This window comes from Calidris pugnax, unplaced genomic scaffold, assembly GCF_001431845.1.
Source record: "Calidris pugnax isolate Ruff unplaced genomic scaffold, ASM143184v1 scaffold44, whole genome shotgun sequence".
In the NCBI taxonomy this organism is placed as follows: Eukaryota; Metazoa; Chordata; class Aves; order Charadriiformes; family Scolopacidae; genus Calidris; species Calidris pugnax.
The window spans coordinates 9825074-9848265 of record NW_015094506.1 but is presented as its reverse complement, the minus strand read 5'-3'; the positions used below and the strand labels follow the sequence as shown (position 1 = coordinate 9848265).

Here is a 23192-nt window from a genome sequence, read left to right as displayed (position 1 = left end):
AACAACACTCTTCAAGGGCTCCCAAACCTATCTCCCTTGAGAGAGAAATGTGGCATGCACCCTCAGAGAGCGAGCAAATACTGCTGTGGTTGCTGATTCAGTAGGGCTTTCTAGGTTTTCAACCACATGTTACAAAAGTGTAAAAATAAAAGGAATCAAATGACTGAGATGCCACAAGCCAGGACTTGAGGCTGTGAGTTTTGTCCTGTGTCACTGGCAGGCAGCTCTCTGCATATTTGTGTCTGTGCTTGGCAGAGCCAAGGAGGGGAAGGGAGTTCTATTCCCTTGTGGGTAGCTGAGACCTTCAAACCTTTCATCTAAGTGTCCACTCAGAAGCCCAGCCTGCCTCTCTGGGTGCATGCACAGGGAAAGGCGTGCAAGGGTAGTGAATATCCTCTCAGAGGAACATAAGCACATTTATCGTCTGAAAACAGCCCGTGGAGATTTGATAAATGCTTGGAGTTTCCATTATAGCTGTATGTCAGGAAATTGTTTTATGTCAGCTTGGATTTTTATCCGTCTGGTTTTGGTTTATTCATCTGAAGATCAACAGCTCTTACTCTGAGAGAGGGTTAAATCTGCTAATGCAGTATTGCAAACCATCCAGAAATGAATACAGTAGCTGAAGAAAATAATGAAATTTTAAAAAATATTTGGGAACCTTTTTTTCTCGCTTGGAAATTATTGAATCTTAAAGATGCACTCAGTTGATGTTTTCAAGTATCCTGTTAGGACCAAACTTCACAACTTCTTTCAAACAAGAAAGCTGAGATTAATTTATACTCATGTGACTCCAGCAGCTGCATTTCAAGAAAACGCCGAGCTTGGCAATGTAAATCATGAGAGCTGGCAAGAGGGTAATTCCCGATCTGTCAGACACCTGGATTATCCCTAAAGAAAACTGCACCTCTATCCTTCCACTGATGTCCAAGGGATCTTTGTTGATTCTGAGATTGCTGCTCTCTTTTCCTCTGCTGGGGAAAATAAGTGAGGCTTCTCTGAAGTTAGTGGAGTTGCAAAGCCTGGTGTCAGGTGTGAGGCTGCCCCACACAATCAGTCCTGACAGCTTCCACAGCATTCCTCCGGGTTCATATTAAGGCTTTCTTGCTTGCGTTTGCATTATGCATGGAAAAATAAACCAGCTGTATCTATTTAATTATAGATTAATGGTGTTTTACCAATATCCAAAGTCTTACTGTGCTTAAACAGCAAAGTCCTGCCTCATGCTGCTGATTCATCTGACCCTTGCACCTGAGAAGACTTCCTGACTACAGCTGTGCTACCGCGGCAGCTTGCCTTCAAAGCCAAAGACTCCGGTGGAGATGAAAGAAGACTGCAAACACCTCATCAATGAATAACCTTTCTGCGTGATCCAGCCTCGCAGACAGCCCTTTCCCCAGTTCCTAGTGCTGCACACATAAGGGACGTCTCAGCACTGAAGCTGATGTTTTGATCAGTGGTTTCCAAGTGATGTGTGCGCCTCATGGAAAGAAACCCCTTTATCTGAATTAGTTAGTAACTGCTGGTTTATCTCGGAGTTGTAAAGAAAGGTGTGTCAGATGGAGTTTAGTTTTCTTCTACTGAAGAAAACCCTGATTCTGCATCTCCTGGTCCATACCAGAGGCTGCATGCACTGTTTACCCACCGCTGGTTATACTCCATTTCAGTGAAAGAAGATGCGAAACAACCATGAAGCCAAAGCTGCTCTCTCACTGCATAAGAGAATCTCTTCCAAATCTTGTCGATGCAAATTAGTGTTACTTTCAAGGACACATCTTCCCTTGACTTTAGATTATAACTCCAGCATGATATCGTGACTCAAATTAGATTTAAATGCACTTTTGTGGATTCAAATTAGCATTAGTTTTGAAAAGTTACGTCATGTGGTCAGGGTGCGATATGCACCTCCCTCTCTCTGGGAACTGATTGAGACTGGTAAAGCTGTGAGACTGTCACTATGCTTCAGAAAGAGAATCATATGTTTGAAAGTCTGTAGAGTGAACCAAGTTTTTCTCTAAAAAATCAAATTTGGTGGAGATTGCTGTTGGAATACAAATGATGTAACAGCTAGCAATTTAATCAACTCTGGGCTGCAATCTCAGCTCATTGGCATGAGGGGAGGGAGGGTGGGAATGAAATCTGTGTAAACATGGTGGGGACGTTCTGCTCAGTGAGCAAACCTACCGGGATTGAGGATGGGACAAGTGCAGCCTCTGTTAGTCCAGGATTCAGGGTAGAGCGTCCTCTTGCCCCGGAGGATCTTCAGCTTTGTAGATTTCAAGACTTTCTTGATCTTCACATTGACTTCTGCATGGGAGCCTTTGTCGTGAGCTGACAAGATCTTCGTCTTGATCACTGGGAAGACACAAATCCAAACCCAGGAATATATCAGCTATTTACAACAGCCTTTTTTGTGTGCTTTCTTTTTTTTTTTTGTCTAATGCAGGTGCCTGGGCGAAGCAGTGAGGACATTTACTTCGTTACAGCAGAGTTAGCCTGATGCTCCTTGCTGGGGAGCCCAGGGTCAGTGCGGCCACCAGGGCAGCACATACATCTCTGTACCCCTGGGCAGGAATGCTGCTGGTTGGTTTGGCCGCAGCCCCTGGATCTGTCACGTGGGCAGCGAGAGAGGTCCAGTGACCTGATTTTCAGGTCATTTTTTGATGCTCAGGTCCCACATGTGAGACTCCCTCTGACCGTGTTGATGCCGACAGTGATAGGTATCGCCGTATTTCACTGAATTTCACTGAATTTTTAGAGTTGGAAGGGACCATAGAGATCATGAAACAACCATGAAGCCAAAGCTGCTCTCTCACTGCATAAGAGAATCTCTTCCAAATCTTGTCGATGCAAATTAGTGTTACTTTCAAGGACACATCTTCCCTTGACTTTAGATTATAACTCCAGCATGATATCGTGACTCAAATTAGATTTAAATGCACTTTTGTGGATTCAAATTAGCATTAGTTTTGAAAAGTTACGTCATGTGGTCAGGGTGCGATATGCACCTCCCTCTCTCTGGGAACTGATTGAGACTGGTAAAGCTGTGAGACTGTCACTATGCTTCAGAAAGAGAATCATATGTTTGAAAGTCTGTAGAGTGAACCAAGTTTTTCTCTAAAAAATCAAATTTGGTGGAGATTGCTGTTGGAATACAAATGATGTAACAGCTAGCAATTTAATCAACTCTGGGCTGCAATCTCAGCTCATTGGCATGAGGGGAGGGAGGGTGGGAATGAAATCTGTGTAAACATGGTGGGGATGTTCTGCTCAGTGAGCAAACCTACCGGGATTGAGGATGGGACAAGTGCAGCCTCTGTTAGTCCAGGATTCAGGGTAGAGCGTCCTCTTGCCCCGGAGGATCTTCAGCTTTGTAGATTTCAAGACTTTCTTGATCTTCACATTGACTTCTGCATGGGAGCCTTTGTCGTGAGCTGACAAGATCTTCGTCTTGATCACTGGGAAGACACAAATCCAAACCCAGGAATATATCAGCTATTTACAACAGCCTTTTTTGTGTGCTTTCTTTTTTTTTTTTGTCTAATGCAGGTGCCTGGGCGAAGCAGTGAGGACATTTACTTCGTTACAGCAGAGTTAGCCTGATGCTCCTTGCTGGGGAGCCCAGGGTCAGTGCGGCCACCAGGGCAGCACATACATCTCTGTACCCCTGGGCAGGAATGCTGCTGGTTGGTTTGGCCGCAGCCCCTGGATCTGTCACGTGGGCAGCGAGAGAGGTCCAGTGACCTGATTTTCAGGTCATTTTTTGATGCTCAGGTCCCACATGTGAGACTCCCTCTGACCGTGTTGATGCCGACAGTGATAGGTATCGCCGTATTTCACTGAATTTCACTGAATTTTTAGAGTTGGAAGGGACCATAGAGATCATCTAGTCCAACTCCCATGGATGGTATGGTGGTGCTTTATTCAGTGCTGCACATTAGGAACCTCTCCTACAATATGGCCTCCTGAAGCTCATGATGAGCCCCATAATTCATCTGTCTCTCCAGTTTAGCTGACACCTTTGCATGTGGAGTGATGAAAGGGTGGGAAGCCTGAGTGCACTTTAGATAAGATTTATGAACTTGGGGGTTTTGTGAGTTTTTTTTTTTTTATTTCTTATCTTTTGCAAGATTAAACACAGTCACTATCGCAGCCAGGGAGCAGAGCAAAGCAGAATCAGATTTTTTCCTAATATCGCTAAGCCAGGGCTATATTTCAACAGCTGGCGGCCCCTTGAACTTCCCTTTGTGGGTTGCTCCACAGCCTGCAGAGGTAGGGGTTATCTCTCTCTGCATTTTCAACTTCAGTGCGAGACGAAACAGGTGCAAGAGAGCCCTGGAAGACTGTGAAAGAAGGGAGTGCTCCAGAGAGCATTCCTTACTCTGCTGCGGTATGAAGGAGGCGGTTCACTGGCACACACTGGAGAGGTCTTGGGAAACAAAGCACCTCCTCTCATTCATTCCCATCCATAGACAATATAGATCCCTCCATCGCAACAACTAAACTTTGTTGACAGGGGGGAGCTCCCAGTAGCTGCCAGAGATGTTTTCTCCATGTGGTGGCTTGTGCGGTGATCACTGTTCCTCCTTACATTCAGTGTAATTCAGATTTAGTGATTTCTAGACTGTTTTTGGGGCACCTGGTCTACAGACAGAGTTTTAGTGCCTGGTTTTGGTAATAGTGCTTTCCAGTCTGTCTTGGACACAGACAACCTCTTAGGGATTCTTCCAGCTCCCATGATTATGGCACAAAAGTATTTTGGTAGCAAGGGAGGTGGGTAACAGACCAAGACACTTCACCCACCTTGACTTGGCACCACGATACCTGTACATTTTGGAAAGGTCTAAGATCTGCTCCCAGACTAAGTAGCCCATGGGTTTGCAGGGATGGAGCGGTGCACACAGCAGCTCCTCTCACACTTTACCCTCTTGCCACTGCCTCGCAGCACCTCCCTTTGCACCTCTGCCAACATACCCAAAACTCACCATAGGTGTACTTCATCCCGCAGAAGACCTTGGGATTCCCTAAAACTTGCTCTTTACATTCGCATTTACCTGGGGAAACAGAAGGAAGCAAACAGCTGTGGTTTGTGCTTAAAAGATGGGAGCCTTCATGGGCAGAGCCTGGGACCTGCCAGAGGTTTTCACATGGTCCACAAGCCCCATGCAAAAAACCCCTCTATTTTCAGATCCAGGCTGAATATACAATCCAAGGGCAATTATTCCTTGTTTACAATTTGAAGAGAAGGGAAACAAAGGCCTTATTATTTTGCCTTGGGATACAAATAACACGCATGTCTTTCCCCGTGGTATTTTCCACACCGTAATGTCCCAGACAAAATTTTAAAAGGAAATGTTGCAGAGGTTAAGGCAGATTAATGACTTCCGTGATCTTAGAACAAAGAATAACACGATATACTTATTTACGGTTAAAATGAAGTTGTCCAGACAAATGATGGAGCTTTCCCCTCAATTAACTCAATTATTGTATCTTCGAGATTTTATTGTGCCGCTTTCTGCAAGCGCAGGAAATGACGCTGGCTGCTCGCATGAAGCCATGGCAGGGGAGGACGGCTTGATGCTGTGCCGCAGGGACAAACTGCCTCGCACCAGCCTCCTCCTCCAGACTTGGGGAGAAATAACTTCCCCAGCTGGAAGTGTAGCTGAAACACTAGGCAATCTCGAATTGCACCATAAGCTGCAGTTGATGCCAAAATTGTTGTGCGTATCGAGGAAATTAATTTTTATTTGGAAATTTCCAACTTCCTGCCTCTGAAGTGGCAAAAAGCACCCTCTAACTATAGTTTGTCCAACAGGTAATAATTCTAATGAATACAAAGGCACACTTAAAACACAATGGACCGAATAAAGAGTGTTCAGCCTTGACATTCAGAGCTGGGGCTGCAAATCCAGGCAGGCAGTTCTTGCCTTACCTACAGCTAAATGCTGAGTGCTGGCTTTCAGCACGGAGCATCTCCCTACAGAGTTTGCACCTCCTCACGTTGATGGGATGAGCTCTAAGGCTCCTCTGGCTCGTGGGTGGGAAGGAGGTGGTTGCACAGGACATTGATGGGGGAATGCCCATCCTCTCCTGCAACTGCCAGGGCACAGATTTCAGCCAGTGCAGAATACTGTATCAACACCGGCTGCTGGCAGGAGGGATGGGGCAGGGAAACACGTGTGAAGCCATTGTCCTACCAGAGTGCCGCAGCGCCGAGAAGCCCTGCTCGTCCTCCCAGCCCCAGGCAGGCTCGCTCTCATTCAACACTGCCTGGAAAGGAGGTGCTTCATGGTGCCAGGTCATGTCCGAGCTGTTGAGGGGAAAGGGAGATGGTCAGCCTTCCTCCTAGCTGGGCCAGTACCAACCTGTCCTCCATGCGCAATGTGACTGGACATCTTGGTGGTGTTAAACACAAGGGACAGTTTTGGACAGTGAACAAACAGATTGACTCTTGTCAGAGTGGGTTATGAATTAGGGATTTTTAAGCTATAGATATCCCCAGTGTGGTAAAAAAAAGCAACATGTAAGGTCTGGAGAGTGGGGTATTATTAAAATGTGCTGTCTTCTAGAAGTCAGAGCCTGACTTTAAGTGCAGCACAGTCAATGCAAGCTGAGTTGCAACAACAACAATATTAACCCTTTGGTTTCCTCTCACTCAGATCTCCCCGAGGCTCACAATTTGCTCATGGAGAGGAAGGAATGGTGAAGGTTATGGAAAACACGCCATGCATTAACACCAGCACCGAGAGCAACCCAGCCTTGCTGGTGCCCTGCCACGGTGTGCCAGGCACCCAGGTCAACTGCAGCCTCAGCTCCCCCTCCATCCCCAAGTCCTCACCATACCAAACCCCAAATATTTTATATAATAGCTAGTTTTCAGACCGTGTGCCATGCATAAATTGGTTTCCCCTGGGATGGAGATCACGGGGGGATTGCTGAAGCTGGAGGAGTGGGGCTGGGACCCCCCCAACTCACCTGCTGCTGCGGCAGTCCCCGGTGCGGGGGTCGCAGCTGCGGGCACAGTCGCAGGGTCGGCAGCCGTAGGCGCCGAAGCCCCAGTAGCCGGGGAGGCAGTGGTCACAGCGGGGCCCCGCCACACCGGGCTTGCAGGGACAGTCGCCGGTGATGGGGTCGCAGAAGGTGCGGGGGCCCAGGGGGAGGGCAGCCGATCCCAGGGGGTGGCAGGAGCAGGCTGCAGGGGACATCACGGGGAAAGAGAGAGTATCTGTGAGTGCAAAAGATCTATGGGACGAAGGCACAGGATGCTTCTGGGCTTTTTTTCCTCTTGCCTATATAAATCTGACCAGAACCCCCCTTTAGAAACTTTAACTTTTGTGAAGTATCTCCATTAGTCAACCTACCCTGGTTTCGCATTATGTTTTGCCAAACAGGTTTTTATTACTTTCCTTATGGCATCTGGACTCCAATCCTGCCAAGTATCCAGGGACGTGCCTAGCTTTAAGGTAGATGTTTAAGCTGTGGAATCAGGGTTGAGGTGCTTCACTGCAAAAAATGGATCAGAGCGTAATTGCTTTCTAAAGTAATAACAGCTGCCTTGCTGCCAGGAGGTTAAAAAAAACCCCAGCCCTCAGAATGGTTGTTTTAATTAAGGTGGAGGCTGAGCAGAAAGTACCCTTCTCTTCTGAAGCCATCATTTCAAAACACTAAGAGAAGAACGAGGCCCCATATGGCTCAGAGATGCAGAGATGTATAATACAGGACATGGGTTTGCAGAGTGCATATCAGAAACACCAGCTGCTCTTTTTTCCTCCCCCGACAGACCCTTTCAGCAGAATGATGCACTGGAAGCGTACTGGGACACTCTGGGAGAAATGGTCATTATCACAAATCAGAAAGGATGCCCTAAAATAGGTAGCGTGAAGTTTTCCTTAGCTACTTCTTTCCTTACCTACTACCTACAAAAGACTTTTCTTTTGCATAGGTGGAATTTGTGTCTGTTGCAAGACTACAATCTTTTTCCCCCAAAGATGTTAATCTTTTTGAAGATCAGAAATACAGTTATCAAAAGTGTGAGCCAAACATCTGACCATTTGGCCTGGCCAGCTGGCAATGTGGTGCCCTGCAGGACCCGTAGCCAGGTGATTTGTGCTCTCCTTCCCTCGGGGTTTGGTTCTCTAATCAGGACATGTTACAAAAAAATCCCTGCTGATAGGCATTTGTCTAAAACTCCATTTACATAAAAATTGGATTTCCTGAGAAAACTTAGTTTGGAGAGAAAAAATGCTCACCAAATTCTAATATGATTTTTTTTTTTTGCAACTGTGAAGGTAATAAAGCAGAAAAGCCATTGCATGCACCACAATCTTCCTTTCTCTCAAAATACTTATTGCTGCATGTGTATATTTAATTTTGCTCTGACAACATTTTTGTGGTTTCAGGGATTTGACATACCTGGAGTGTCGTTTCAAAATATGAAAGGATAGATTAATATTGGCAGTTAACTTAGAGGCGACTACAATTCCAAAACCTTTGCCAAAGTAATCCCCAAATTTTCCCCACCCTTTCGATTCCCAAACAAATATAATTATATAAAATTAAAAGATTAGAAAGCCTCTCCACAAACTGCATAACTAGCTGCAGGCAGTGAACTCCAGTACCTTTAATAGCATAGTTTTCAACAGTGCTCACTGAGACTCGCATACCTTTCTCCTGAAGTCTGTGAAGTGTTTTACACCTGACACATGCAGCCAAATGCTCTCTTTTCTGACTAGATGTGGTGGGTATTTCTGGCATTCCTCAGCCCCTTCAGGGGAAATATCAAGCACTTAAAGCTCTTCTATTCTTCTGCCCTCAGTGAGCTAAAGCCACTGCTCGGAGAGAGATTTGGTCCTGTTTCGGTTGGGTTTCAGCTGAGTTTTACACCCAGCCCTATTGGGGTTGGCGTTTTTTACGTTTCAGACAATCCTTTCATGGATTTTTTTTTCCTAATGGAAAATTCAGTGGCAACACCATGATGAGGCAAGAATATTAAATTTGCAAAAGTGGTTATGAAAAATACAGCAGCAAGCTCATCGGCAATTAAAATGGCAATTAAAAAAGAAAATGCAGTTGGCTATATTTTTAAATAAAAGCTACAAGGAGATGTGTTGTAAAGGTTGGTCATTTCTACAAGGGTTGAACACCCATGTCCATAGACCCCGTCCTTCCTGACTGTTCCCCATGAGCTACCAGAGCGCCGACTTGCTTTCCATAGCTGGCCAGTGAATTGAAGCTTTCTGGTCTTGCATCTTGAGCGGAGGCCTAAGAGGACACTAAGTGGTGTTAATCTGGATGCTTTGGATGGCAAATTTACAACACAGTAAATGTTTGTGACATGCTGCAGTGGGAATGTGCTGAGCAATGCAGAGAGGTAAAGTGCAGCTCAAGCACAGAAATAAGACTCTAGAGCTCAAATGTGAGTGCATCGTACCAGCTCTGAAACAAATGTATGAAATTAGGACCAAGTGCTTCCATACCATGGCAATGGCAGGAAGAAAAGGACTGCAGGACTGATTATACAGTATTTTGGCAGCTGCAGCTACTGCTCCCTCATGGGCTGCTGCACTGAATGTTGGTTTTAGAACCCATTTTCCTCCTTCCACCCAACCTGCACCTCACTGTAACACAGGTAGTAGGAGACCCACCTCCAGCAAGCTGAGCAGGAGATAAAGCAGCTATAGACAGTGTTGGATGGCGCTTCGTGATGGACACAGAGGTGCAGAGCACGAGACTTCCAGTGTGAGGCTTTGGGACAGTGCCTGTCTCATGTGCCATGGCCACCCCACTGGGGGTTTCCATGGCCAAGGGAAACCTTCTCCAGTGGGAGAAGGGCTGGCTGGGCACCACTAGTCTGGTACCGAGAGAAACCCTCCACAAGCTTGATATTTTCCTTTCTATTGATTTATAAGCAGCATTGTTAAAATGCCAATTTACCACCCTGTACTACAATAGCAATATTTTGCTCGTGACTTCCCCGTACATATGAATTAACAGCCACCTCTCCCAGCATCGCATGTGCTGATTGAGATCGAAACCCAGTGAGTGGGACTCCAGCGGGGCTGGATTTCCCCACCCTGGATGGGTGATACTGTTGTGGTTTCTTCAGCTGCCAGCTAACCTTTGGAAATGACAAATATTTACCTTCAAAAACCTACAGTTGAAAAGCAAAAATAAACTTGGCAATTATAAAACCTGATTTATTGTCTGCAATTATACTGTAGTTGAGGCTTAAAAATTCATGAGGGGTGTGAAGAAAAGGACCGATAGGTACGGTGGGGGGAAAGAGTCATCAGATTGCTGTTTTAAATGGCAGAATGTCTCGTTTTATCAGGTACACACCTACTCCTGAGCAAATATTATATACACTCTTTGCTTACAAGAATCTTTAAAGTATCCTTAAAGATTATGGCTTAACAACTCCTTTATTTACTTTGACCTTGGCATTTTTAAATTTTCAATGCTACCCTACGGTTGAGCAATAATGGTGCCTTGAGCCAGAAGCAAGCAGGCAACGCCATGGCCTTCCCAGAAAAAATAAGAGGGCAACCACACATGTCCTTTGTTACTGCAGACCATGGCACGGTGCTAGGGAACATGCCAGGCATAGGCTGTAATCAGTCTTATATAATTTAATTTAGCAGTCATTAGTCATTTGCTACAGCCCTGCAAGCTGCCGGGCTCCCCCGTGAGATGCTGGGTCCCTGGATGCGGGGAGCAGCCCCAGCAGCAGGAGACCAGAAGGAAAATGATGACAGGTTTTTAGGGAGGAGAGCATTTGTGAGGGTTTGAAGAACCCAGTGAGAAATAATCTGTGTTCTTGTAGCAATCAGGTCTCTGAAAGGAAAGCATTCACACAATCCCGATGTTTTTGTGGAACCCAATTTATGCCAGAGAAAGTTGTCTCCCTGAGACACTGAGTACTTTATGCTTCATAATTCATAAATGCAAAAAAAAAGAGCAACAAAGTAGATGTACTTAATGCAGAAGGTAAATAAATGTAGACTTTTTCTCACTGTACTCAAGCCTATCTTACAGTTCTTGTCAAACATATGTGACCTTTGGCCTTTAAACACCAGAGTTCATGAATACGTAGTGGTCCATAGAGAGACTGGATTTCTGCATTAAAGAATAATGGAAATTAGTTTAAAGCCTTTATGTCAGGCACACTTTTCTGAGGGGGGGAATGTGGAAAGTGGAATGTCATGAACCAGTGATTAAGAGATGAATGCAGAAATCCAAGGGGATTGAGCACTGGCATTTGTCAACAAAAATGTCCATTAATCACCTCATCTCCACAGCTTCCTCCTGTCCAGAAGGGCTGGGAGAAACTTTTGAATCAATTCTCCTGGGATTTGGCTAACTTATAGCTAATGACATGATGTAATGCCTGACTTCATTAGTGCTGGTCTAACTCGCACACAGGCACACGCACACTGTTGGCAGCTTTCCCTTGGAGCCACGGCTGTCTTGCAGTCATATGTCCTGAGACCTCTGTTTCCACCTAGTTTTGCAAGGAAGGAGGCTCTGTGCTGGCCAGCCCAGGAGATCCCATCCTTGGAAGTGTTCAAGGCCAGGTTGGATGGGGCTTTGAGCAACCTAATCTAGCGGGAGGTGTCCCTGCCCGTGGCAGGGGGGTTGGAACTAGGTGATCTTTAAGGTCCTTTCCAACCTAAACCATTCTATGGTTCTATCACTTCCTTTTGGACCCTCCAAACAGCCACAGGATTTGGACTGAGCGTTTTGGCACCAGGAAAACCCTACGATGGATCCCTTGCAAAACTCCATCTCCTTGAGGGACTGCACGAGATGTCAGAGGAGATGCCAGCCACTCCCACCACCTCCAAGGTGCAGGGTATTATTTTCAGTTGTTCAGACTGCACTCAAATCAGTGCCAAAGCCTGACTTGGCTTCAATGGCCTCAGAAAAGTGTATGTTCCTGATGGGAGCTGGCACGTAAAGAGCATCTGGAATCATAATCCTAGCAAAGGCAGCACAACCCCAGTAAAAGAGCATTTCGGAGCTTGAGGGTCCCATACAGAATTTATTGCAGTCTTTCTTCTTGTGTTATCTACCTGGAGTCAACTAATGCAGGTTTTGGTTTTTTTTTTCAAATCAGCAAGGCTGAATCCATGGGTGTTAGAAAAAGTCCCTCAAACTCCTGCTTTGAGTCTAAGTGCAAGGTTTAAACCTGTCTTTTTTTACTAAGTTCTTTGCATAAGTTCTGGCAGTAATGACGGAGGGAAAGCAGCTGATGTTTCAGAGAAGGAGACTTGGGACTTCAATGTACACAAGTAGGTAAAGGAACTTTTAAAAGTCATTACATTCACTGTTTAAAAAACAAATTTGTGTACATACTACAGCAGTGAAATAATTATTTACACAAGTAATGGAGAACTGTGGTCAATTCTGCTTTCATAAAGAGAATTAGGGTTGTAAAACAGGCTGCTCCTCCTTGCAACGAGTGAAAGGTGCAGAGGAGGAGGACTTCCTGACTGGCTGCAGGGGCCACCGGGAGTCTCAGGAGGATGATGCACAGCAAGGGAGTGGGACCAAAGTGGTTGTGCCCCACTAGACACATGAAAGTGAAACCGCACACACCCTCCCAGCTCGGGGTGCAGATCCCCACCCCGAAAGGTTTTTATACCTTTAAATGCAGGTACTTTTCCTTTGGAGAGGAGAGATATGCTCAGTGTCCCTTCAGATGACACAAGTAGGGTGTCAGTTAGATTTTTTTGCTGCCACCCATGAAAGTCCTCCTCCGTGTTTGGGTCAGTGAGGAGAAATCTGGTGGAGCTGGTGGTTAGCTGTAGGAGCAGAGCAGAGAGAATGCCTACACCCTGTATTTAGCTGACCCGTGTAATGAGCTCAGCCCGGTGTCATGGTTTTGGCCGGGTTTGGGGATCCGGAGTCCCCCACGGTGAGTCACCATTGCTCAGAGTGGTCCCTAGGGAGCACGGCTTTTGGATTGCTGCTTTTGCTTGGGAAATATTTAATTTCACATGTGGCCAAGTCATTGCCTTTGGCCTGGCCTCCTTGGTGTCACATCTTCTGGAATATCACTTAACTCGTGTTCCTGTCTCTCCCTTCATACCCACCTGCTCCTGCTGTGAACACACACTGGTGGGCGATGGTGTTTACCAGCTGCACCCCTGTTGCCTGAGGCACCCCGCTTCTGAGGTTGCAGCAATCACCAAACAAGGAGAACATGCAAACATGATGCAGCTTTTGCTCTCCAAAAATATCAGGGGAAAGTCAATGAATCATCTCTCTTTCCCTACCCCCAAGCTACAGGGATCCTTGGGATATGTTTGTCAACAGCATCTGCAGGCTTTTGCCCTGTAAATCGCACCATTGCTTTTTGCAAATAGCATCAAAAAGGGAATTCAAAGAGCAACCTGTCCTTCACTGAAGCAAGAAAATTACTCCAAGGAGGGGTAGGAAGATCTCACCTTTTCTTCGACACCTTCCCACCTGAGAAGCATTTTACAAGTAAAAAGTTGCTGACTTACGTTTGCAGGCGTCTGGGGCAGAGAAGGGCTTCCTGAGGTCCCGGTAGAAGCCCGGCTTGCAGCGCTGGCAGTGCTGCCCTTCCGTGTTGTGCTGGCAGTTGTCGCAGACACCGCCGCTGCGATTGCCCGATGCCAGCCACGCATCCATGTCAAAATGACAAGTGTCGGCATGCCCATTACACTTGCACGCTGAGACAAAGCCAAAGGGAACAGAAAGACTTATTAAGGCAGTGAAAGATGTTGATTTATAGAAGAGAGACACTAAATCCCAAACTATGTTTTGGAATGGGAGATCTGACCTATGAACCTGTTACTCATTCAAATGCATGAAGTATCATCACATTTTCATCCACACTTCCCAACCTCTAGATGTGATATTCAAGAAAAAATAATTTCTTTAACTCTTTTATTTCCAGTATGGGTTTCTCCATACAAGGACAGCAACACGGCCAGGCTGGAGTGGGGAGACCTCCCACATTGACTGGTCCTTCCCTCCCTGCTTTAGAAATCAGCAGTTCCCTGTACAGCACCTGCCACACCAGTGCTGTCTGGATGCTCCTTGCAACTGGTGGAGGGAAAAGGCAAGAGAAGAGGAGGTGTGTGAGAGAGGGCAAGCATCCCCCTTTCCCTGTGCTGGGAGCACAGCCCACATCCAGCAGCGGAAGACCATACCTCCTGCAAATGTGTTTGTGGTGGCCATGGAAGGGACAATGCTGGGCCCCCATTGCCTCCAAAGCACCCTGGAAGGCTGCAGTTTGCCCACAGCAGAGGACCGTATCTCAAGGAGAGGCACTTGGGTCCCATAGAAAGGCCAAACCAGCAGACAGCATGGTCCTGTGAGGACTTCCAAGTGCGGAGGTCAGTGAATTGGGCTGTCCACGCCATACAAACACCTGGTGGGTGCTGGGCAGGAGCGTGGCATTGGCTCTCCACTTGCTGAGGTTCTTCACAAGCACCTGCCCACCACCCCACTATCTGCTGACTCTTGGAAAAACAGGAGAAAGGCACACAAGGAAGGAAGCATTTTGCTCCGGCAGAGGCTCTGGAGATGCTGTTCGTGGCTGGCTACTTACACTGACACTCTCTGGGGGCTCCGGTTTTGCCGTCGGCAGCCTGCCAAGGCTGGTCGTTGTAGAGCGGGGCACAGTGCTGGCAGTGGGACCCTGCTGTGTTGTGCTTGCACATGCATTTCCCATGGACCTAGCAGGGAAAAGAGAGCAAGGATCACCCACAGCAAAGTCCAAAGAGTCTCCAGGGCATGAGCAATGTCCATGTACAGGAGATACCACACCAGCTAGATGCTATTACGTGGACTAGAAAGAGGCCTACATGATGTCTGTCTTGGTGTCTAATTCAGTCAAAGGCAAATATTCTACAGTTACGTTTTCAATTAGATTAGTATTTGTGGATCTGCATGTCATGGTATTGTATCATCACAGCTTTTTTTTATTTTTTGAGATGTAAAAGAACCTTTAGCAGAGAGTTGCCAGCTGCAGCACGAATTTCCAGGAGAGATTAAATGAAGCAAAGATCCAAAGCATCCTTGGGAAACACTGAAAAACATTTATCTTTTTCACCCTCCCAAACATCAATATACCTTTGCACACCTGCAGGAATAGCACACACAAGCTCAGTGCCCAGATCTATGTGCCCAGACATCACCAACATAAATAAATACAAGAAGAAAAGAAATACTCTCCCCGAAACATAGATATCTACTCATCCTAGGCAGTGTTTTTGCCCCACAAAGGAAGGGATAGCACAAAGACCATGAGTGATTATACTTGGATATCTTCATGCCAGATAGGTAATTTAGCAGCTAGACAGTCTAGTATAAGGGGGTAATTAGAGATGAAAAGCCAGCGTAGCACGCTCTGTGCCAGCTGCCCTGTCAGCCGCTGGCATTACTCATGCTGTTGGCAAATGCAAAGAAAACAGGATGTAGCCAGAGGGCAAGAGCAGCCCAGCAGCCCCTGGATGCAACGACATCAAGCTCTGAAGCAGCATGGCTCTGCTGGCAAGGCTGAAGGCCCTGCCTTTTTCCAGTGAGCATGGCGGGCAGCTACGTAGCATAGCTATTTCGGTGGCTGCCTGTGCTTGCAGCTTTACTCTGCTTGACGTTTTGCTTTTAAATACAGTTTTACGAAGAGCATTTTAGCTGCAGGTCTCTCCAGACATCTTGATACATGGCCAGGCTCAAGGCACAACAGGCATCCTGCGTTTGATGAAACACAAGCTAAGCGGTGCCTCACCACCTCAGTTCCCCTTCCTTCACCAGTCACAGGGAAAGTTATAGCAAAAGGAAGGCAATACACTGACTGTGGTTCAACTTCTGCTGCTCACTAAGAAGCCGGAGACCTCAGCCTGCCCTGCCAGTGTGGCCCTGTGCTCATGCCATGGGTTGGCCATGAAACCAACAGAGCTGGGGAGCTGCACAAGCCACCGGCTGCTTTCGGCATCAGGAGTGACAGAGGGTGGTCAGGGAAGCTGGTGATCCAGCCCAGAGCTGGGCCATAGCTTTAGCTACTACTGGAAAATGCTGCCTTCCACTCTGCTTAAGCTGTGGTTTTGCAAGTGTGCTGTTCCCAACTGTATGACTTGCTGCTCAGACCTTCTGAAAAACCTGACCAGTAAACAAACAGAAGAGGACCTTGAGCACATTGTAAACAGCTCCTGCTTGTTACGCAGGCGCACCACTCCCCACCTGCTAGTGATGACTTTCTGATAATTTTTTTTTTAATGAATAGATTTTAGCTGCTATTTCATAGGGGTCACATGAAACCAGTACAGACAAAACTTCAAAACTGACATTGAAGTTTCTTAAAAGACTTTTTAGCAACAATGCAATAGCAAAATATTTCAAAAACTTTTCAAGGGATCCTTTCCTGCCTTATTAAAATGCCTGGATCATCAAAGCAGGAATAAGCAAGATACAGAACAGCAACTAGACTGCATAAGCAAGGGAGAGATACAGACGGACTCAGACAGAACACTCAAGCATCTTAGCTAAAGCGCGAATACTAAGATAACATTGCTTTCTGTGCTACTTTGGCCTCATTGCACTGATCAGTTGGTCTCACCACAGATACTAGTTAGTCTGTCTGGCTTATTGTATTGATACACGCTTGAATGTGTACTAATGTTTGAAAAGAATGAGAAATAGATATAGAAAAGAAACAAAACAAATTTGCAGAAGGAATACATAGTTCTCAAAATGTGTCTTGTTTTCATATTTTCATTTTTGCTACCACCTACAAAGCATTCTTCTTCAAACTCTCAGATGCCTTGCTTTCCTAAATTATCACTCTTCCATGAATTTTCTCTCTCATACATTTTTTAGGCAAAGTTCACACAAAACCCAATGTTACAGAACTACTTTACACACATTTAAAAGCATTCACCTGCATGGAAACAGAAATTCGTTAAACTTTTATTAGTCATGTGGTCATCTTCTGGTGGTTTTGATGGACCCCTAACTCTTTGATGCCACGTAGGTTTCTTGCGAGTCCTTTGGCCATTGAGTTGTTAGTGCTAAACAAGCTGTAGGAGCCTGAACCACATCTGTGGCCAGAGAAATCCTTCAGGTTGTCCTCACCAGATTGGGAATGGGGTAGACGGCTCTTGGGGTAGAGGGCCCTTAGGTTAGAGGGACCACCCAGACCTGGGTTATGCGAGATCAGGAGGGGAAGGCAATCTGAGGGAGGCAGAGGATGCCATGGTTAAACCCAAGTGGTTCTTTGGTGCTTTGGTGATCATGATGTTGAAGTAAGGGAGATGTGGGAGAAGACTTGCAAACAGGCATATGTCTCAGACACCATGACTCTTGGGATTACTCTGGGGACTCATGCTCCCCCTGCCTGTGCCTGCAGCCTCAACCCTTAAATTCAGCTCCCTCCTTGCCAAAGCTGCACAAAGAATCAGTGGGCACTTAATCAATCAGCCAGTGGCTGTTCATCATTAATAATATACAAGTCTGAAACTCAGCAGCACCTAAGAATCCCTCAAAGGATTAAGCATCCCAAGACACCAGCACAGAGCAGGGCAAAACTCCCTGCCGAGGAGCATTCATGGTCCCAAGACATAAGAGCCTGCATTTTCTGAAAGCCCAAGTACTGCATAAAAGAGCATGTTGTGTTGCCAGAACAGGGGGAGGTGGGGGAAAATGAAACAGAAGAGGACGGGTATCCCAAGAACCTGATGTGCAGCCATTAATTTGGCATGCAGAGCTAATAAGTAAACCACTGAATAGCTGTGCGCCAACTTCTTAATCTGTATGTGAATGCTAAAGAAAGAGGTTTTATAAACTTAAAAAACTGCTGCAGCAACAGCAAGCTTGTGGGCTCTCATGTGCTGTGGCAAGGAGTGCTGCAAAAAGAGCCAAAGTTGGAGATGGTGCAAATCAAGCCAGATGGTGTTTCAAGAGCCCCCAAGGCAAAATAGGGCATGATGGTCCTGGTGTTGATTGCTTGTAAAGGTAAAATGCACCTAGGAGGACGGAAATGAATAGTCTGGCTGAAAAGCCTAAAAAATAACACAAAAAATAGCACAGTTCTGATCTGCGTAACAGCAAGTGCAGGACCAGCACAGAGGTCCATAGGTGTAGGCTCCCCAGTGTGAGCTGAAAACTTGCTCCTGGGTCGAGCGCCCAGCAGGGGATGTTGCAGCCTGGGTCAGGAGGAAACACGTGTTTCTGGTCCTTATCATAAGGGCGCTGCTTTGCAGTCTCCTTTCCTCCAGGGTTTATCACAACCAGGTTCTTCAGCATCTTCATCAGATGCTCCCTCCCAAGCTCAGATCCTGCTTTGGGGTCCTGCGCTCCCTCTGTAGGAGTTGCTCAGCTTGACGTGGGCTAGGATGGCCATTCAGTGGCCCAGCCTGCCATGCACTCTGCAAACCCCTGTGCGCCTGCTTGCTGTGGGCAAGGGACTCATAATCTCAGAGGGACTCGTGTCTGGGTGAGAGCCCATAGGGCACACAGGATGTGATGGCCCAGCTGGCCCAGCTTCTGCATCAGATGCAGCTGCTCAGGCTTCTATCTTTGGGAGCAAACATTGGAAAAGGCAGCTGGGTTCCCAATTACTGTGGTGCCAAGCCTGAAAAGGTCACTCATGGTCTTTGTAGGGTAAAAACTCTACCTAGGATGAGTAGATATCTAGTGCTGCTACTCAGACAGGTTGGACCCTGAGAAAACTCCGCCTCTCTGAGGTCCCCCCAGGTCCCGTGGTGGCCCAAACAGGCCAGCCAGGCAGAGTGGGGTGCAGACCTGCTAATGAACAAGCTGCACAGCTAAATGGCCCATCTGAACTGAGGGAGGGCAGGGAAACAGTTTCTTTAATATCTTGTTCCTTGCAACTGTTTACTTAGTACCTTCTTTTTCCCCATTGCTTTTTTCCAGAAATTTAATGAAAGTCGGAACTAAGTGCTTCAAAAACCTTGCCTCAGGCAGATGTATTCATTCTCCTTCAGTAGCATTATAACAATTACCCCCCAGAAGAGCTTGGCTTTAGACATCTCTCCATCCCAGCTTTATCCCATTGAAGAATATCTCTTTTTTCTTCTACATAATTCCAGCATGACAGAAAAGACTTTTATGCATCAGAAACAAAAAAAGAAGGTGAATACTAGCAAGCCCTTTCTTGTAGCCCACAGGCAGACAGGTATTTTGTTTTTAGTTCTAAAGAAATACTGTGACAGCTGAAAATAGGAGAAAGAAAGGACAAGAAGAAGGGGTAACAGAAGGAAAATAGAAGTGGTGGCAGGTGAAAAACAGCCAACAGACTGTCTACACCAGGTGAAATCAATGCCTGTAAGAGCTGTAGGAAGACCAGATGCAAGACTGGGATGTCCTGTAAATTCCCCATCATTCCTGGCCTGTAATTCTGGGAGCCAGGGTTGAGAAACCAGCCCGGCAGCTCTCCTGGAACCAAAGGTAGAGCAGGGAAATGATGTACCTGGCCTCAGAGAGTTCTCTGGCATCTCAGTACCTTTCTGAAGGCAGAATGTGACGCCCACACAACAAGGGAAAGAGGACATTTTTTCCTCCCTTTTCATTCACCTCGATTTGCATTTAACTGTAAGGCGTACCCACTTGGGAGCATCGCTAAGTACACAAACACAATTCACAAACACAATTCCCAGTACGTCTCACCCCTCTAAGCATTCACACGGCTCTCCAGTCATTTAAGCAGCAAAGCCTTCTCATACCATTTTTCATTTTGTCATGGGTCTTTACATCCCAGTTCACTTTCACACTGTTTCCCTTCCTAGCTCGACAGCCCCGTCAGTCGTCAGTCGTTAGAGGGCACAATGCAAACAGTGTTACAAAGGTTGACTTCTGTAAGATAAACGAGCGACTGATTTCTCTATACAAAGACAGTTGCTAGGGCATGCTTCCTTCCAGAGCCTTTTGTTCCTGAATTATAACCTTCCAGCGCTTCCTTTCAGATTGCAAATACATGGGTTTTCTTCGTTAGTTGAATCCTACAAAGCACTTTCCTCCCTACTTATCATGTTCCAAAATGCTGGGCAGTGAGAAAGAAATGCTGCATCGAGGGTAAAATGCTTTCAGTCACCTGTTATGAATTGATTTATATTGCAAGAACTCACCCACTATATAGAGTCCAACACAAATGCATGCTAAAAGAAAATCCATGTCCCAAAGACCTGATAGTCTAAGTAGGCTAAATAGCTGGGAGGGACAACTGCTTTTAATAGAGTCTCTTTCTTGGAACTGCTAAAACTGTATTTTCTCTGTTTGTTTTCTTTTTTTTTTTTACTTTTGGAAAATGGGCATGATATCAGCCTAGAGGAAAATCACAGCATTCACGTCGACTTTGTAATGATAGCTTTTAAATTGTGTTGCACTCGAGCCACTGTGCCAATTTTAGAACCAATGCCTACTGGCTGCTGTCAGCAAGCGGTGAGGTATTCTTTCCCAAAGCACCAGACAACCAAATTTATGCATGAGAAAATTCTCATATCCTATCTCATTCTTGTGAAAGAATACAAAGCTTGTTGTCCAGGGTGTGGGGGCTGTCTGGTAGGTTTTTTTTTTTTTTTAAATCCTTGTACAATAGGCTTCTGTCAGTGCTGCTGGAGAAGACGTTCAGCATCTTTTGATGTCAGTAGCACGGTAACAATTTATAACAGCCACTGGGTGAGCCATGTGGGAAGGGGGAGGAATATTCGCCCTGCCTGGCTGTACAGAAATGCTTTAGCACAGTAGCTCAGTCTACCTGGGATCCCAACCATATCCCAATCTTTACTGTGAGGGTGGTGGAGCACTGGAACAGGTTGCCCAGGGAGGGGGTTGAGGCCCCGTCTCTGGAGATATTCAAGGTGAGGCTCGATGAGGCCCTGGGCAACCTGGTCTAGTTGGAGGTGTCCCTGCTGACCGTGGGGAGGTCGGACTAGATGACCTTTGGAGGTGCCTTCCGGCCCAGACCATTCTATGATTCTATGTATCCCCCTACACCTTCACAACTAGGGAAGGAGCCTGGGGAGATCAGATAGTTCCTGAGGACAAAACAGCCTCAAGTTGTGCCAGGGGAGGTTTAAATTGGATCTTAAGAAAAATTTCTTACACTGGACCAGGCTGCCCAGGGGAGTGATTGAGTCACCATCCCTGGAGGTATTTAAAAGATGGGTAGCTGTAGTGCTCAGCGACATGGTTTAGCTGTGGACTTGGCAGTGCTAGGTTAACAGTTAGACTCAATGATCTTAAAGGTCTTTTCCAGTCTAAACAATTCTATGATTCTATGACTCTACTCAGATTGCAGGCAGATTACAGAGAAGGTCCTATTCTTGACATAGGCAAATGTTTTGCAGCTGGACAGCAGTGAGGGCACAGAAACAAACCTCTTCTCTTACTAGGTCTCAGCTATTGCTTTTTGCTATTGGGGTTAACGTGAAGCAATTTTTTCTCAGAGTGAATGTTTGGGCTCTATAAACCACCCCTTTGCTCTGACCTGACTCAGAGGGATCACAAAGGAGATTATTCCACCCCAGTGAATCGAGCTAGAGCTGCTTCTGCTGCGGTGGAAGGAGCCCCTCATTGTCCACAAAGCCATCCTGCTTACATCTCACTCCCGTGCCCAATGATGTCCTGGGTCAGTATTATCTCACAGCCAAGCTGGACTTCTAGATTCCCTTCAGCCACTACACACACGATGGCCCTGCCATCAAGAAAAACTGCATCTGATGGTAGGAATCCAGTGGCAGCAAGCCGGGCTGATGTCCCAAGCTGAGTGGAGCATCCTGTCCTGCTGGGTCAGGCTCCTGCACCAAACCTGCCCAAGCAGCAGCCACTAGCATACCTGGTGCATCCCCACATGGTTTTGTCAGACTCTGTCTGGGTGAGGTGGCTGAAATGCTTCTGGTCGCTTTGTGACATCTGCCCAAGACCTGGCAGCTCTGCCCAGTGCTGCCAGGACACCTCAGCTTACTGCCCAGAGCAGCCCAAGAGAAAAACAAATGTGACATGGCCAGTTCTTCCATTGGTCAAGCAGGGACTGAAACTAAGCCTGCAGTTGGGATTTTACCTGTGGGCTAAGACCAAGTAGGGAGTTAAGAAAGCTTGTGTATATTTTTTTTGGAAAAGTTTCTTTTTTTTTAAAGGATCTCAAACTTGCTTAAATGTTGATATTAACTCAGGATATTCTTCAGGAGTGCTCTGGTCAAAACAAGCATAAAAAAGGAGCTAGATTTTATAATTATGTTGAGAAATGGTAATGTGTTTCCCAGCTTTTGCTGTCTTTGGTTTTACAGTGAAGGTTCTGCTAAAGGTGAAGGTTCTATCTCTCTACGGTTACATAAGGACAAGAGGGTTAAAGTCCCCATCTTACACTTGAATGACTGACCATAATTCTGAATTACGTGACTGAGTTTTTCAGGCGACGTGCGAAAATGCTCCCTCTCTGGAGTCCTACTCTCTTTTCAGAAATTTCTCTGACTTCTCCCAGCTAATCAGCCACAGACCCCACAATCTTTGGTCCCTTTTCTGTTCATTTGTGCACACATGTTTTCCTATTGGCTTGGAAACAACCCTCTCTTCCCATCTTGAAGCAACGCACTGTCAAACCCCAGCCTTGTATGCATGAGTGAGGTGCCACCACAGTCCCCAAATCAGAGCAGCCCTGCACCAGGCAGGAGCCTGGCAGGGACCACACTCAGCCCCAAATGCCCCAGTCCTGTGGTGGAAAAAGTGGAATGAGGAGAGGAAACATCTTATGACTCCCTGTCCCGCCCTGCAAACCATGGGGCTACATCACCCCTAGGGTGGCACATCCCTTATGGGACACGCGGAATGAGCTGTAAGGCACAGTAAAATGAGTCAGCCTCACTGCAGAAACGTCACCTTTGGGAATCCTGCCACAAACATTTATAACCACAGTTGAATTTCCAGTCCCCTTGGGGCTGGAGCAGAGGTTTGTTGCTATTTCTTGCTTTGGTTTTCAGTGTGATTCTGGCACTTGGTTCCTTCCCACAGCATCGCCCGTTACCTGTGCACTATGGTTTCCGTAGGCTGTAGCTGAACTGGGAGCATATTTGGCTGCAGGCTCTGTTACAGCTCTCAGCGGTGCTCCAGGGCACGCTCCCGTGCAATTGTATCCCACCAAAATAATCCCGAGCAAACAGCCCCATTCAAAGACTTTCATTCAGGGAACATCTGTGGAAAGCAGAGCA

General features: G+C 46.4%; 1 protein-coding gene across 1 annotated transcript in view; it reads right to left on the bottom strand.

The window, feature by feature from the left end:
- The window catches only part of NTN4 (netrin 4), a 46136-nt gene that overhangs the window by 2450 nt on the left and 20494 nt on the right, over positions 1 to 23192 (bottom strand). The window contains exons 3-8 of the mRNA XM_014964305.1: positions 14582 to 14708; positions 13509 to 13697; positions 6976 to 7192; positions 6198 to 6310; positions 4986 to 5054; positions 3288 to 3458 (exon numbers count right to left, since the gene is read on the bottom strand). Coding sequence (XP_014819791.1) covers positions 3288 to 3458; positions 4986 to 5054; positions 6198 to 6310; positions 6976 to 7192; positions 13509 to 13697; positions 14582 to 14708 — 886 coding nt within the window. The remainder of the gene's footprint in view (positions 1 to 3287; positions 3459 to 4985; positions 5055 to 6197; positions 6311 to 6975; positions 7193 to 13508; positions 13698 to 14581; positions 14709 to 23192) is intronic.